At 52.4% G+C, this 14,564-nt stretch overlaps 5 protein-coding genes across 5 annotated transcripts; all 5 read right to left on the bottom strand.

Moving 5' to 3' along the window:
- Positions 1-2,976: 2,976 nt before the first annotated feature.
- Positions 2,977-5,292, bottom strand: CC84DRAFT_1167515 (general substrate transporter). Its single transcript, XM_018179192.1, has 3 exons — positions 4,866-5,292; positions 4,030-4,803; positions 2,977-3,975 (listed from the first exon to the last, which is right to left on the bottom strand). The coding sequence occupies exons 1-3, from the start codon at positions 4,990-4,992 to the stop codon at positions 3,311-3,313; spliced, it is 1,566 nt and encodes a 521-aa protein (XP_018032832.1). The 5' UTR covers positions 4,993-5,292; the 3' UTR covers positions 2,977-3,310.
- Positions 5,293-9,858: 4,566 nt separating this feature from the next.
- Positions 9,859-10,212, bottom strand: CC84DRAFT_1098530 (ankyrin; the record flags this gene model as incomplete). The annotated part of the gene is made up of 1 exon (XM_018174774.1): positions 9,859-10,212. A coding segment is annotated over one exon (354 nt), but the record flags the coding sequence as incomplete, so codon positions are not given.
- A 294-nt stretch (positions 10,213-10,506) lies between these two features.
- On the bottom strand, positions 10,507-10,752 carry CC84DRAFT_1058254 (ankyrin; the record flags this gene model as incomplete). Its single annotated transcript, XM_018173559.1, has 1 exon — positions 10,507-10,752. A coding segment is annotated over one exon (246 nt), but the record flags the coding sequence as incomplete, so codon positions are not given.
- A 1,128-nt stretch (positions 10,753-11,880) lies between these two features.
- CC84DRAFT_1073108 (ankyrin repeat protein) lies at positions 11,881-12,369 on the bottom strand (the record flags this gene model as incomplete). Its single annotated transcript, XM_018173685.1, has 1 exon — positions 11,881-12,369. A coding segment is annotated over one exon (489 nt), but the record flags the coding sequence as incomplete, so codon positions are not given.
- On the bottom strand, positions 12,164-14,038 carry CC84DRAFT_1022712 (uncharacterized protein). The gene is made up of 3 exons (XM_018173388.1): positions 13,381-14,038; positions 12,478-13,331; positions 12,164-12,427 (listed from the first exon to the last, which is right to left on the bottom strand). The coding sequence occupies exons 1-3, from the start codon at positions 13,788-13,790 to the stop codon at positions 12,390-12,392; spliced, it is 1,302 nt and encodes a 433-aa protein (XP_018032828.1). The 5' UTR covers positions 13,791-14,038; the 3' UTR covers positions 12,164-12,389.
- Between the last annotated feature and the right edge of the window lie 526 nt (positions 14,039-14,564).

Raw genomic sequence — 14,564 nt, 5'->3', positions numbered from 1 at the left:
GGTACTATTCCTTAATAAACCTGAAATCAGCCAAACCGTCTCCCCAATCCAGGCAGGCCTTCAGCTCGCCATGCCTTCCGCGGACGAACTTGTGCTGCACTCCGCGAGGCTTCCGTAGTTGATACGGAAGATAGCCGAGTGCCCCGATTAAGCGACGCGGAGGTCATCTCCAACGAGCACCGTCAGCGAAAACGTACGCGCAATGCAAGGCCAGCAACTCGTGGACGAACTGTGTTACGTTGGGGTATCCCCATACAATCTGCAATTAAGCAGGAGCCTTGAACACGCCCACCAGGCTGCCAAACGAGGAATACCAAAAACCCGATTCTTGGAACAGCTTCTTGGTCGCCTTCCTTTCTTGGAACTTGCGCAATGCGACCGTCGGAGGATGTTCCGAAGTAGTGTCGACTTCCGGTTGAGGTCAGTTTTGCGAAGAGTGAGGACACCGCTTCGCTCCAGGGCATACGAGAAAGTCCCGAGTCCGTGGAACGTGGTCTGCTTGAATTAATCCTTCGATCACGTGAATCGTGTCACCCTGGAAGTCTGGATGGTTCGGGAAGTCGACAATTTCAACTGCGGTTTATGCCGCAGAATTTTTCCACTTGTTCGCCAGCATCAGCAAATTCACGCAGGATAATATCAAGTCATACGACATGACCAGACTCAGCGAACGCCTGAAAAATTGCGTGCTTTGTCGCCTACGGAGCAACTCCATATCGCTCTCGGCTAGCGCTGATGATAGCGATGATGGGGATAGTGGGCCTGGCTCGCGAAGACTGTATGTCTATGGCTAGACGTTTTAAATTCGCTCATGCACACAGCTTGATGCGAGAACTATGATTCGGTGCCATGTGGGCGCCCCGAGATTCAAAAGCCGCTCAATTGGCGTGCAGTCCATCCAGTTGTACGGCGAATCTCGGTCAGACAGTTTGTGCACGTGGTGAGTTGCGCTGGCCTAAATCCTGTTCTGCAACGTGGAATGACAACTAGTCGAATGTAAGCTTCTACTGTAGTATTGATGCGGACTGTTATTAGTAAAGATGTGTCATCACCTTTTCGCACAAAAGGTGTCTTGATACCAAGAGCCAAGCAGCGTGCTTCCGTCTTGTCACAGAGCCCCAGCTTTACTGCAAGAACGGTTCTAGTCGCATTCCATACGACAGTTCGACCAAGTCTGTGGAATAAGTCGGGCAACCTTAAGACACAATGCGTGCAATAATATCGTGAGATGCGGGTACGATTTCAGGGTCCAAACGCAAAATTCAACTCACCTTCGCTGGGAAGCTCCGGCTCCATGGCTGGTCAGCACAGACGCATCTCACACTCCCCTGTCTATACTAATTAACAGTTATTAATTGTCTGCTGTGTCTCGCCGGTAAATTTGTAGCGATCCACGTTGGCGACCGAAGCACGACTCCTATACACGTGTATACGCAGCGAGCGACTTGCAGCAGCTGACTCGAAACCTTCGAACCAACGTAACCCCGGTATCCTGATAAGACTGGGGTCGGAGAATGAAAACACGTTAGAAGATCAGCTCCTCTAGGAGTTGTGACGTAGTCTACTTCAAGAAAAGTAACCTTCCGATCGTGAGGTGCAGATACCACTCCCTCATGTGTCTGGCTGCACTATCATGTTGTAGGTTTAGACACGTATGAGAGCGCGAGATCTCCTAAGATAAATTGGTTTATCCATAATCGTTGTTTGGGCAACCTCACCGCTCTCGAAGTCGAAAATCAGCCTCTGAGCTCGCAGAAAGTCTTGATAATACCAATCTAGCTAGTAATTAGGAGGTCGTTCGCGTTGTTATTGAAGAGCTGGTCTTTCTCACGACAAACATGCCTACCTCGGCAGCTCTCAATCAGCTACAGCCGCTCCATAGAGGCAGAAATGGTCTACAGTTATAGCGCTAATGCGTCGGAGCGAAGAACGGAGGGCTATTCAGTTTAGTGGTCGCTGACTGTGTTGGTGGTATGGGCTCAATTGCATTTTTGTAGACCCGTCCAGTGTCATTGATCCAAATTAGAGCCACTGGAATCTGCTCTTTTCGACGCTCCATGTGCTGCAGAGCCAGTTATTCTGCATAAAAGCGTGTTTCCCCGTCTCTGTCCGTTACGATCACTTGCTGAGGGGATTGAAAAGTGCGGCTTCACCGAGTGAGAGACACGTCTGCCTGCAAACAGGCCAGCCATACGACCGCGTTTGCACTTACCTTCACCAGCGAATCCGTCGCCCGGTTGACGCCGTATAAAACTCAACGCATATCACGACGCTTTCTATCATCCACCACAACACCACACTCCCCGCCCAGCTGAAGATGCCGCCTTCAGCCCCACGTTTTTGCGGCCAATGCAATCGCCAGCCAGCCGAAGGCGAGACTCGCTTCCGATAATGCAGCCGCTGCAAGCTCGTCGCGCGTGCGGCTGAACTACATGCTACGCATGACTTGGCTGCAGAGATGCAGTACGACGCGAAAGTGTATGAGGGACACGGCGTCTCTTGTGGTATACGCTGTGGGATTTTGAGAAGAGTCAGGTTGAAAAGCAAAACAAGGCCAATCATCAGGTCTCTCCTCGGTTCGACTGCGTGTTCTTCAGGCTCGGGGTTCTTTCGATCGTGTATCGCATGCGCAAACCAGAACATGTTGGGTTCGATTGAATCGGAAAGCTAAAGGAGAAGTATCGCCGACAATCTCGATCTTGCTGTCATTCGTCTGCCAGCTTAGATTTTCTATGTCGAGTAGCAGAATTCTGCAGAGTCATGACCTGGTGGGTGGAAATAGGAAGTTGGCGTAGCATGGAAGACTTTCAATACCCAATAGGTGATCCATGCCGAAATGCGTGACCAATTACTCTTGCATTAAACACCCCTGTGATGCGCTGTCTTTGAAGTACTAGCAACGCGGTGAATGATTCACAATTCACTCCAGAAAACAACAAGAAAACAATACACAGTAAGTGTCATTGCTTTCACTATGCCCGTGTACCATTCCACACCCAATATCTACCGTAAGATAATGCATGAAAGTCCCTTTTATTCAATACAAGAAGTGATGTGCCAAGCGACAAAGTCCCCAAGACACAAGAGACTAGACCAAAAAGTCCACGACGAACGCCACCAACGCCGTGACTAACAAGACCAATTCATCCATACGCCGGGGTATATCCGAGAAACACATTACCACCCCGGAAGACGCCGTGTCACGCCGATAACAATCCATGACGCAGTGTCTCGCAGTGCAAGATCATTCTAGCAAACTCCAATTCACTGCCAATACACACCAAGAAGGGAAGATAGACCGCTTTCGCGTCTAGACCTTCTCGCGGTGCTCTAGGTTCTGCGAGGCGATGGCCTCTACCTTGTCGATCGCGCCATCGGCATACGAGTCCGTCGGCTGCCACTTCGCAGACTTGCGCGGCGTCGTCTCCTCGAGCATACGATCGACCTGCTCCAGCGAGAGACCTTTGGTCTCGGGTACAAGGAAGTACGCGAACAAGACGCACATGGTGCAGGTTGCGCCCCACACGAAGAAGACCTTGCTCTTGAGGTTACCCTTGTCCTCGTCGACCATGTACGGCGTGATGTAGCCGATGACGAAATTCCAGAGCCAATTGGAGGCTGTGGATAGAGCGACGCCCTTTGCGCGGATGGGGAGAGGGAATATCTCGCCGATGACCACCCACGCAGCGGGGCCCCAGGTGGTTGCGAAGAAGAAAATGTAGAAGCAAGTGAAGACAATCAGACAGAGGCCGGCGGCCTTAGAGCCCTCGTCCACGGTGCCTACAATGGCGATGATGAACTCGCAAACCAACATGCCGACGGCACCGTAGATAAGGAGCATGCGACGGCCGAGCTTCTCGATGGTCCAAAAGGAGATAGGGGTCGAGACCACGTTGACGATGGTGGTGATCATGCTGATGAGGAACTCGTTCTTGATGCCAACCTGCTTGAAGAACGTGGTGCCGTAGTAGAAGACTGTCACTGTTAATTTGTGGTAAAAATAAGAGGGGGCATGACCATGTTACTTACTAAAATTGACACCGGTCCACTGTTGCATCATTTGCAGGGCAATACCGATGAACACGCGACGGAAGTTACCAGACGGCGCCCAACCACCGCGGAAGCAGTCCAACCAGCTAGACTGCATGTGCTCAGACTCGAAGCGGTAGTTCGCCACGAGCTCAGCGAGCTCGTCCTTAATGTACGGTGAATCAATCGGCTGACCACGAAGCTTGCTAAGGGAAACCGCAGCATCATCGAGACGGCCCTTCTTGACATAGTGGCGCGGTGACTCGGGGAGCAGGAACAAACCCGTGCCCAGGATCAGAGCCCAGAGCCACTGGAGGCCCATAGCAATGCGGTAAGAGCTAGAGTTGTCGATGGCGTGTGTACCCTGGTCGACGACGGAGGCGAGCATCAGGCCAATGGTGATGAAGAACTGGTAGCCAGAGACGATAGCACCGCGGACGGCCTTGGGTGCCACCTCGCTCATGTAGAGGATGATGATGGCGGAAACGAAACCAACACCAAAGCCAGCGATAAGACGACCAGGAACGAGGACACCCACGGACGATGATGCGACCTGAAGGACAACACCGACGGAGAAGATGATGCATCCAGCGATGATGGTGGAGCGGCGACCAATCCAATCAGCGACAGAACCCGCGATAAGCGCACCGAAAAAGGTACCAGCAGAGAGAATAGAGACGATAAGTGACTTCTGCCAGGTGCTGATGGTATAGTCGGGAGCCGTGCCAAACTGCTTCTTGAACGCGTTCATAGCAAGCACACCAGAGATGTAACCTATATCCACGAAGTCAGCGCAACTCGAGATCATGAGAAAAGATACTCGTGATTTCACTTACCAGAATCATAGCCGAAGAGAATACCACCAAAGGCAGCAAACACACAGAGAAGATAGCCCCGAAGGGTGACAGGCGCCTCGACGCGCCCGTCGCCGCCACGGGAAGCAGCAGAAGGTGCCCAGCGCATATTGACCGGACTCGTCGCTAAGTCAAGCTGATTTCAAAGCAAGGGGTGCCGAGTGCTGCGTGTGATCCGCGTGCGTTGGTGTGGGATTTACTCGAGCGGGTGTGGTGTGGAATGGAATGTGGTGAGGCAAGCTTGAGAGCAGCGCACCGCGTTTATATCGAGGCGGTAGCAAACGCAACAAACGCACCGATATTTTGGACCTCGATGGCTGGTGCGTCCGGAAGCGGTCGCGGCGTGGCGCGTGATGCGTATCGTGAGGTGAAATCCGGGGTAGAGACAAAAGATGAGCGAGGTGTGAGCCCGACGCTTTGGGCGCTCCGGAATGGAAGGCGCCTATGTCCCGATCCGGGAGACGGAGCACCTCATCTACCAAACTTGACGAGAGGTTCATAGATCATGTGCTCGATCTCGGACAGCTATTTCTTGTTTTCAACTGCGTTGTTGCTGGAACTCAAAGCCATTATCCCATACGCAGTTCCTAGAACCCGTGCTACCATGTCATTCAGCTTTACTACGAGAAATTGATCCTGATTGAATTTCACACCACCAAACTACGCTCTACGCATTCGGAAATGGTCATGAGACGTGAGAGTGATCTTCACAGCCACACCCGAAGCGGCCCGCCGCTCGTTTGTCCAAGACATTGAGCCGCAACAAAAAGCATTATGATGAAGCACCTACTCAATGCGGCGGCGAAACGAACATACCTTGATTCTGAGACAGAACAAAGAGACTCGGCTTTGTCGGATGTCACGATACGTGACGTGTATCCAGTATCGCGCAATACCTGAATCGTTTTAGTCCAACCCAGAACACTCCGGGAAATAGTACTTGGACCATCTGGACGTAGGTTGTGCGTTTCCCGACGATGTCGGACTCAACGGAGCCCGCTTCCTGCACCGAAGGCGTGGTAGCGATGACATCTCGTGGATATTGTACCGGACATGAACACCCAAGTAGTACAGTGGTGACCGAAATTGGTTTCCGGTTCCTATAAGCTAGCGCATATAGATGCCGGCCACCTGTGGTTTCCGGCCGCCTTAGCAGAACGCGACATCTCTACCAATAGTTCTATAATTGCCACTGAGTACACATAGATTCAAGCGCTTCAGCTGCAGTAATAGCTGCAGCTCTCTCTGCAGCGCTTAATATAGTAGATCTACTATGTTGCGCAGCTAAAGCCTCAGCTGCGCGCATAGCCTCCCTAATGGTCTCTACCTCTGCAAAGCGTTGATTTGGGTCTTTTGAACGCGCTTTCGAGGGCGCTGAGAGCTAGCAGTCTCTAACTGCTGCTCAAGGCGTCTTCTCTCTGCCTCTAGTCCTGCAGCTCGAGTATTTGCTACTGCTACTGCCTTACCCGCTTTCTGTAGTAGGAGCCTCGCCTTGCGACCTAGATTCTCACTCACGCTGAGCTATATAGAGATCCCTAGGCCCCTGAGGAGTGGAGAAGAAGTCCTGATGCTGCTGCTGAGGCTGCTGCTGCTGAGGTGGCGTAGTAGGCCTCTGGGAGACCTGCGAGGAGGCAAGCACCTTATTGATGTTGAATGGACATAGGCCGGTTGCCTGCCAGCCAGCACGAATTACCCTCTCTGTAAGGCCTGCCTCCCTAGCTTGATAGTAACAGGTGATAAAGCGTTCCTTCTTGATAGGTGCAGCATCATCAAGCGAGGCAAGCTCCTGAATCTGGGGGCGATAGCTAGACTTGACTGCAGAGAAAGGTGCTAGGTCTAGAGGCTGTAGGACGTGTGAGGAATGCGCAGGTAGATAGAGGAGCTGTATTTGATGTAGCCTACAGAGCCACATGAAGTCAACAGTCGCGTGGCTGCCATGTCCATCTAGGATCAGTAGGCGATACCGGCCGTCTCCTGCACCTGTCTCAGGGATGAATATCCGCTGTAGCCACTCAAGGCCTATCTCATTTGACGTCCATCCATTCTTAGAGGTTGTATAGAGCCAGCCAGGAACTGAGGCTGGGAACCAGGTACTTTGTAGGCTTTGTCCTTTGAAGATGACTGCGCAGCGTAGTTTCTGGCCTACTGCTGATACACACTCAATCATAGAGACCCACTCGCGATTCTCTGGTGATCGATTATAAGCCTTCTTTTTCTGACTACTAGAGAGTACTCTAGAGTTGGCACATACCCCTAGAGCAAGCCCTGTCTCATCCATATTCCAGGTATCCTCAACGCGTATATTTAGACGCACTCTAGTCCTCTCAAAGAGCTCTAGAAAGGCGCGTACCTGCTCTGGAGTAGCTGCATCAGCTCTCTGAGCATCTAGCTTTCTACCAATAACAGAGGCGATTCGTGGCTGGCGCTTGATAAAGTGGGATACCTAGAGCTTGCCAACAGGCTGAGTATCGCCATTCATGCGTAGGATTCGATTGGCCATTTCTCGGGCGCGAGCGTGTGAGGGAGGGCAGGCGCGTGCGTCTTCATCGAGGATCCAGTCTACTAGAAAGTCCTCCTGCGCAGGAGTCAATCGCTGCTGGTGCTGATGGCTGAGCGCGCTGTTTGACGCGCCACTGAGTCGGCCTTGTAGGGTAGATCGAGGGATATGGTAAGCCTTTGCAACAGCGCGTAGACTAGTATAAACACCTGCGTGGTAATCGCTGATAGCTGCTTGTATAGAGAGCTCACGGGCATCCATTTTTATAGATTGTTGGTGGAGATATCGCGTGTTCTGTGCAGGTGTCGCGTTCTGCCAAGGCGGCCGGAAACCACAGGTGGCCGGCATCTATATGCGCTAGCTTAGTAGAAGCTAGCTACAGTAGCCTTTACTTTAGATTATTCGAATGTATTATGACTGAACAAATCGGCTAACTATTAAAAAGAATACATAAACCCATCTGGGCCGAAGTTTACTGACAAATGAAGGCTTTTGCAGCGTACACCGATTGCTACAAACAGCCTTCCATAAAGAGATTTCCCTGCGCATCCTTGACCTATTTATGTTAGGCTTATGTACTAGGGAGCATTGTAGTTACTAACCAACGCGTATTCCATTCTTCGTAAAGAAGAACTCATCTTTATTCATGTCAGATCCACACCCAATCACATCGCCGACTCCATAAGTATCACCAAATTGTACCCCCTGTCCCTTTCCTAAGAACAGCTTGCCATCGTCGCCATGGTATGCCCACGACCCCTTCTTCCAACCCGGCATCCCTGTATAGGGTGAGGCTTCATGACAAAACCCAATTCCAATCATCCTAGGACTAGTTAGGACTATCTAACAACTTAATCAGTAGATACTAAGGAATAATTTCATACCCTTTCATCTCCACATTATGGATAGTGACCTCAAAATATACGAACCGCTGGCCTATAGGAAATGGATGGTCTGATCTTATCTGCACTATGTACTTGCGCTCTTCGGAGTTTAGCTGATCTAAAGCAATTGTAAGTATAGGATATTATGCGAATAGGCCTCCAACATACCACTGATTGCAGCAGTTCCATTGCTTGTTATTTTGATGGTAGAGGCTCTTGGAGCTGTAAGTCGACTCGGCGCTAAACATTCATTCCGGATAGACTGTAGATCATATTCATGGACTCCAAACATGTCACGTATTTCTCGATTGCCGGTTTGAAAGGCGATCATCGAAGGAGTCCACCCATGCTTATCCCTAGCTGCAGAATCAGCACCTCGATCAAGAAGCAGCCGAACGATAGGTACAGAGCAAGTAAGAATAGCCGCCTGGAGTGCGGTGCCATAGTCTTCACCTTGCGCATCGACATCGGCGCCATTTTCGAGTAGCAGCGTTACGATCTGCTCGTGGCCTCCGTAGGAAGCTGCATAGAGCGCGTTACCGAAGTATCCACACTGCGCGTTAACGTCGGCGCCCTTGTCAACCAGCAACTTCACAATCGTCTCATAGCCTCTCTCTAAAGCCGCATGGAGTATGTTACCGTACTCTCCACACTGCGCGTTAACGTCGGCGCCCTTGTCGAGCAGCAGCTTCAAAGTTGCTTCGTAGCCTCTCCTTAAAGCCGCCTGGAGTGCGTTGCCGTACTTTCCACCCTGTGCGTTGACGTCGGCGCCCTTGTCGAGCAGCAGCTTCACAGTTGCTTGGCGGCCTCCCTCTAAAGCCGCCTGGAGTGCGTTGCCGTACTCTCCACCCTGTGCATTGATGTCGGCGCCCTTGTCGAGCAGCAGCTTCACAGTTGCTTCGCGGCCCCAATGTGATGCCGCCTGGAGTGCGTTGCCGTGGCGTCTATTTTGCGCGTTGACATCGGCGCCCTTGTCGAGAAGCAGTTTCACAGTTGCTTCATGGCTTCCCTCTAAAGCCGAGTTGAGTGCGTTGCCGTAGTCTCTGTCTGAAGCCGCCTGAAGTGCGTTGCCGTACTCTCCACCCTGTGCGTTGACGTCGGCGCCCTTGTCCAGCAGCAGCTTCACAGTTGCTTCGTCGCCTCTCCTTGAAGCCGCCTGGAGTGCGTTGCCGTACTTTCCACCCTGTGTATTAACGTCGGCGCCCTTGTCGAGCAGCATCCTGACTACCTGCTCGTAGCCTCCCTTCGAAGCCGCCTGGAGTGCGTTGCCATAGTATCCACCCGGCGTGTGGACGTCGGCGCCCTTGTCAAGCAGCAGCTTCACAACTGCTTCGTGACCTTCCTTTGAAGCCGCGTAGAGTGCGCTGCCGTACTCTCCACCCTGCGCGTTAACTTCGGCGCCCTTGTCAAGCAGTAGCTTCACAGTTGCTTTGTAGCCTCTCCATGAAGCCGCCTGGAGTGCACTACCATACTTTCCACCATGCATGTTGACGTCAGCGCCCTTGTCGAGAAGCATCCTGACTACCTGCTCATAGCCTCCCTTTGAAGCCGCCTGGAGTGCGTTGCCATAGTGTCCACCCGTCGCGTGGACGTCGGCGCCCTTCTCGAGCAGCAGCTTCACAACTGCTTCGTGGCCTCTTAATGAAGCTGCCTGGAGTGCGTTGCCGTACTCTCCACCCTGTGCGTTGACGTCGGCGCCCTTGTCGAGCAGCAGCTTCAAAGTTGCTTCGTGGCCTCCCTCTGAAGCTGCGTAGAGTGCGCTGCCGTACGCTCCACCCTGCGCGTTGACGTCGGCGCCCTTGTCAAGTAGCAGCTTCACAGTTGCTTCGTGGCTTCCTTCTAGATACCGGTGGAGTGCGTTGCCGTAGCCTCTGTCTAAAGCCGCCCGGAGTGCGTTGCCGTAGCGTCCACCCTGCGCGTTAACGTCGGCGCCCTTGTCAAGCAACATTTTAACTACCTGCTCGTAGCCTCTCTTTGAAGCCGCCTGAAGTGCGTTGCCGTAATCTCCACCCTGTGCATTGATGTCGGCGCCCTTGTCCAGCAGCAGCTTCACAGTTGCTTGGTGACCTCCTTCTGAAGCTGCGTGGAGTGCGTTGCCGTAGCCGTAGCGTCCACCCTGCGCATTGACGTCAGCGCCCTTGTCGAGCAGCATCCTGACTACCTGCTCATAGCCTCCCTTTGAAGCCGCCTGGAGTGCGTTGCCATAGTGTCCACCCGGCGCGTGGACGTCGGCGCCCTCGTCGAGCAGCAGCTTCAAAGTTGCTTCGTGGCCTCCCTCTGAAGCCGCGTAGAGTGCGCTGCCGTACTTTCCACCCTGTGCGTTGACGTCGGCGCCCTTGTCCAGCAGCAGCTTCACAGTTGCTTCGTCGCCTCTCCTTGAAGCCGCCTGGAGTGCGTTGCCGTACGCTCCACCCTGTGCGTTGACGTCGGCGCCCTTGTCAAGCAATATTTTAACTACCTGCTCGTAGCCTCCCTCTGAAGCCGCCTGGAGTGCGTTGCCATAGTATCCACCCGGCGTGTGGACGTCGGCGCCCTTGTCAAGCAGCAGCTTCACAGTTGCTTCGTCGCCTCCCTCTGAAGCTGCGTAGAGTGCGTTGCTGTACCGTCCACCCTGTGCGTTAACGTCGGCGCCCTTGTCAAGCAGCATTTTAACTACCTGCTCGTAGCCTCCCTTTGAAGCCGCCTGAAGTGCATTGCCGTTGCCGATGCCGTAGAGTCCACCCTCACACTGCGCGTGGACGTCGGCGCCCTTGTCGAGCAGCAGCTTCACAACTGCTTCGTGGCCTCTTAATGAAGCTGCCTGGAGTGCGTTGCCATAGTATCCACCCGGCGCGTTAACGTCGGCGCCCGTGTTAAGCAGTAGCTTCACAGTTGCTTCGTGGCCTCTCAATGAAGCCATCTGAAGTGCGTTGTTATAGTGTCCACCCGGCGCGTTGACGTCGGCGCCCTTGTCGAGCAGCAGCTTTACAGTTGCTTCGTGGCCTCCCTCCGAAGCTGCGTGGAGTGCGTTGCCGTACTCTCCACCCTGCGCGTTAACGTTGGCGCCCTTGTCAAGCAGCAGTTTCACAATCGCCTCGTAGCCTCGGTATGAAGCCGCCTGAAGTGCGTTGCCGTACTCTCCACCCTGTGCGTTGACGTCGGCGCCCTTGTCGAGCAGCAGCTTCACTATTGTTTCTTGGCCTCTCTCTAAAGCCGCCTGGAGTGCGTTGCCGTACGCTCCACCCTGTGCGTTGACGTCGGCGCCCTTGTCGAGCAGCAGCTTCGTTGTCCTGACATGTCCGGCTTTTGCTGCGATATACAACAAATTCTGGCTGTGGCTATTCTTCCTATGTAACTCAACAAACCTCTCGTCTCTTTGAATCGGGAGCATATTCTCTAGTATAGCTGACAATCCGAATTGTGCTGCAAGATGTAACCCTGTACTGTTCTTAGGATATTGCTGGCTACTATCAATGTGATTAGTGGCAACAGTGTAATCCTCGTAATTCCTGTCTCGAACTGAGGGTCTCGGAGCGAAGAGTACCTGAGTAGCGCTCGAAACTAACCAGCTATTAGAAAGAAATAAACAGGCCAGCGAACACATATTGCCTTCCACCGTTGCAGTATGCTCTCCCCAGTACTTAGCTGCATAGTCTAAGAACGTGCTCCCCTGGAGCTTCGCTGCAAACTCCATATCAGTGGAGCAGCTGCCTGTTTTAAATACGTCGAAAGACAGGTAGGTAAGGCATGTGGAGGCAATGTATAGTTGAGCATCTGGATCCCACGTGTCTCCAATGCGCTCGAAGTACTCCTGCGTAGTATAGTGCACGAGGCGAATGACAGCGCTTTCTTGGTCGACAACGACAAGGCCAGCGCACACGGATAGCAGATCCTCGACGTCTGGTATATTTTCTGGGTCGAGCTCTGTTTCCTTTGGCTCTATTGCTAGAGCACAGCATAGCTCAGCTGTGGTAAGCGGCCTCTTCGCATACGTAATCCATGACAGGGCTTTCTTAGCCAGTTCGTAGTGGCCGCCTAACTGGGCCTTAATTCTCTGTAAAGCGTCCTTATATGCATTATCGAGTGCGGCTGAGCCTTTTAAGAGGGTTTTTAGCGTCGTCTTAACCTGTCTCGCCGTTGTCTTATCTAACAAAGAATCGATGTGTAGGCGAGCAAGAAGAAACCTAAAAACTTGTAAGTTTAAATTATAGAGATAGATGATTAACTAACATGCCGTCTACTCTGTCCAGGATCTTCTCTTCCACCATTCTCTGCAGCACAGGGTCACGCTGAATGCATCTAGGCAATCGGTGCGTCTGGCCGGCCACGAATCGTCTCACATCCTCATCGCTAGCTCGTATTTCTAGCTTCTCTGCTGTTTGAAATTCAGCCTCAATCTCAGGTATAAACCGCGCAGTGGCCATGAGGCGAACGTCTCGTCCCGCTTGTAGCTCCCGAAGTCTGGCCAGAAATTGGGTGCGAGTGCCGTCGCTAGTTCGACACTCATCCAGAGCATCGACCACGATATAGACAATTGAATACTTTGCAACTACTTCTTGGACGGCGCTGAAAACTTCCTTAAGCGATGGCTTTGTCCCTTGGTTGGCATGTTGCTTATACAATCGCTCTACAGGCCCCGCTGCCGACGGTTGGGCCTGCACCAGCTGCTTGACAACGGCTGCCAACATGCTTGAGGCGTCCTGCGCTTCCTGTGCTTTGTAGTTATAGTACACGTACGCAACTCCGACCAGGCTGTTCTGCACCCAATGTAAGAGGTGATTAATTGCAATCGCAGCCACCATCGTCTTGCCGGCCCCAGGGATCCCCGGGCAGAAAAGAGTGCTCTTCGACTCGCCGAGCCACCTTGCAACCTCGGGTGCATCAAGAAACCACTGGCCCGTCCCCTCCTGTCTGCGACCTATGATGTCCGATTGCTGAGCGGGGTAGTCAGTAGGTGAGATCCATTCCATTATCTTGCCGTGCTTTACGTCGGCTTGGTCTTGCTGGATCTTATCTACTCCAGATTGTATGGCGGGCACGAGAGTCCGAACGAAGTGGGTATCATCTTTAACAGCTTGGGACAGTTTTCTCCTAAATGTAAGCTACATAAATCTCCAGCGCTGCTACGAAGGCTTACAAGTGGTCTATTTGCAACGCAATCTCCACTAGCGTTTTGAGACGCTCTATTCGATCTAATATGCTAGTGATCTCCTCCTTCTTGAATTTCCATACTAGCGCTTCGCCTGCCTTCTTTAATCGACCTCCGTCGGTCATCTTAGTCTGCAGCGCTTCGAGCGCTTGCTTAAACTGGTCGAGCGGTCCGTTCTCGACGCCAAGGGCTCGGACAGCGGTATACCACGGTGCATCGGCGCTTCCCTCCTCGAGACGAAACCTTAAACTGAGAAGGAGGCTGTGTACGTTTGAGGCCTCAACAGCACAGTTTGCACGATCTTTTGAAGCATTATTGACGTCATTTAAGTACCCAAGGACCTTAGCCGAGAGTTGAAGAACTGCGATGATGCTGGCTGTGACGCTGAGTGGGTCCATAACTAGAAGAAATCGATCGAGGAAGCAAACGAGTGAGGACTAGCTGTTGGAGAGGAGAGTGGCATCGTGTAGGCAGCGAAGTTACAAGCGCCCAGGCTGAGGGTTGCCGCAACAAGGCTAAACAGCTGCATGTGATGTGTGTTGTGCTGCGCCGCATCGTATCGATAAGGTTAATCAGGGCAGGTTTCGATCGCCATTACCTTTCGCGTGTCTCTTGAGATGTTTCCATGGCGCGTGCCAGAGGCAGGTATGATTCTCCGCCCAGCTAGCCACTGGCTGCTGGATGTTCCTGTTTGGAGTGGTCATGTGACGTTCCCAGCCACCTGATCCTATATAGAACACTTACCACTCCACTATAGAATTGACACCTCAATCAATCAATTCACCCTACTTCACTTCGAATTCATGCTCCCATTTAACAGTTCCCACTATCAGGGCGACTGCAGCGCTGCAGATACCTTGCTGCTGGCTAGAACTAACATAACTAAAGCGGCAGCTAAGCTGCGGCGGTAGGTACAGTATGCTTACCAATTGCTATACGCAACACAAGAAACAAAACTTCGAATTGCCACCACTTACAAGAAGGATGGCCGACCTACACCGGCCCTGACCTTGTAAACGTTCCAAAATGTATAGAGAACTAGAGAGAACAGATAGGTCGATGTACATGTGGCACAGCTTGTGATGTTACTTCCTGCCAAGCCTTATGTGCCACCCCTGCACAGCGCTACTATATATTTAGTAAAGCGCCTTCCAGCGGCCGTGCGCGCAGAA

Source organism: Paraphaeosphaeria sporulosa, assembly GCF_001642045.1.
Source record: "Paraphaeosphaeria sporulosa strain AP3s5-JAC2a unplaced genomic scaffold CC84scaffold_9, whole genome shotgun sequence".
Classification (NCBI taxonomy): Eukaryota; Fungi; Ascomycota; class Dothideomycetes; order Pleosporales; family Didymosphaeriaceae; genus Paraphaeosphaeria; species Paraphaeosphaeria sporulosa.
The sequence above is the reverse complement of the archived record's forward strand: the minus strand, read 5'-3'. Positions and strand labels throughout refer to the sequence as shown.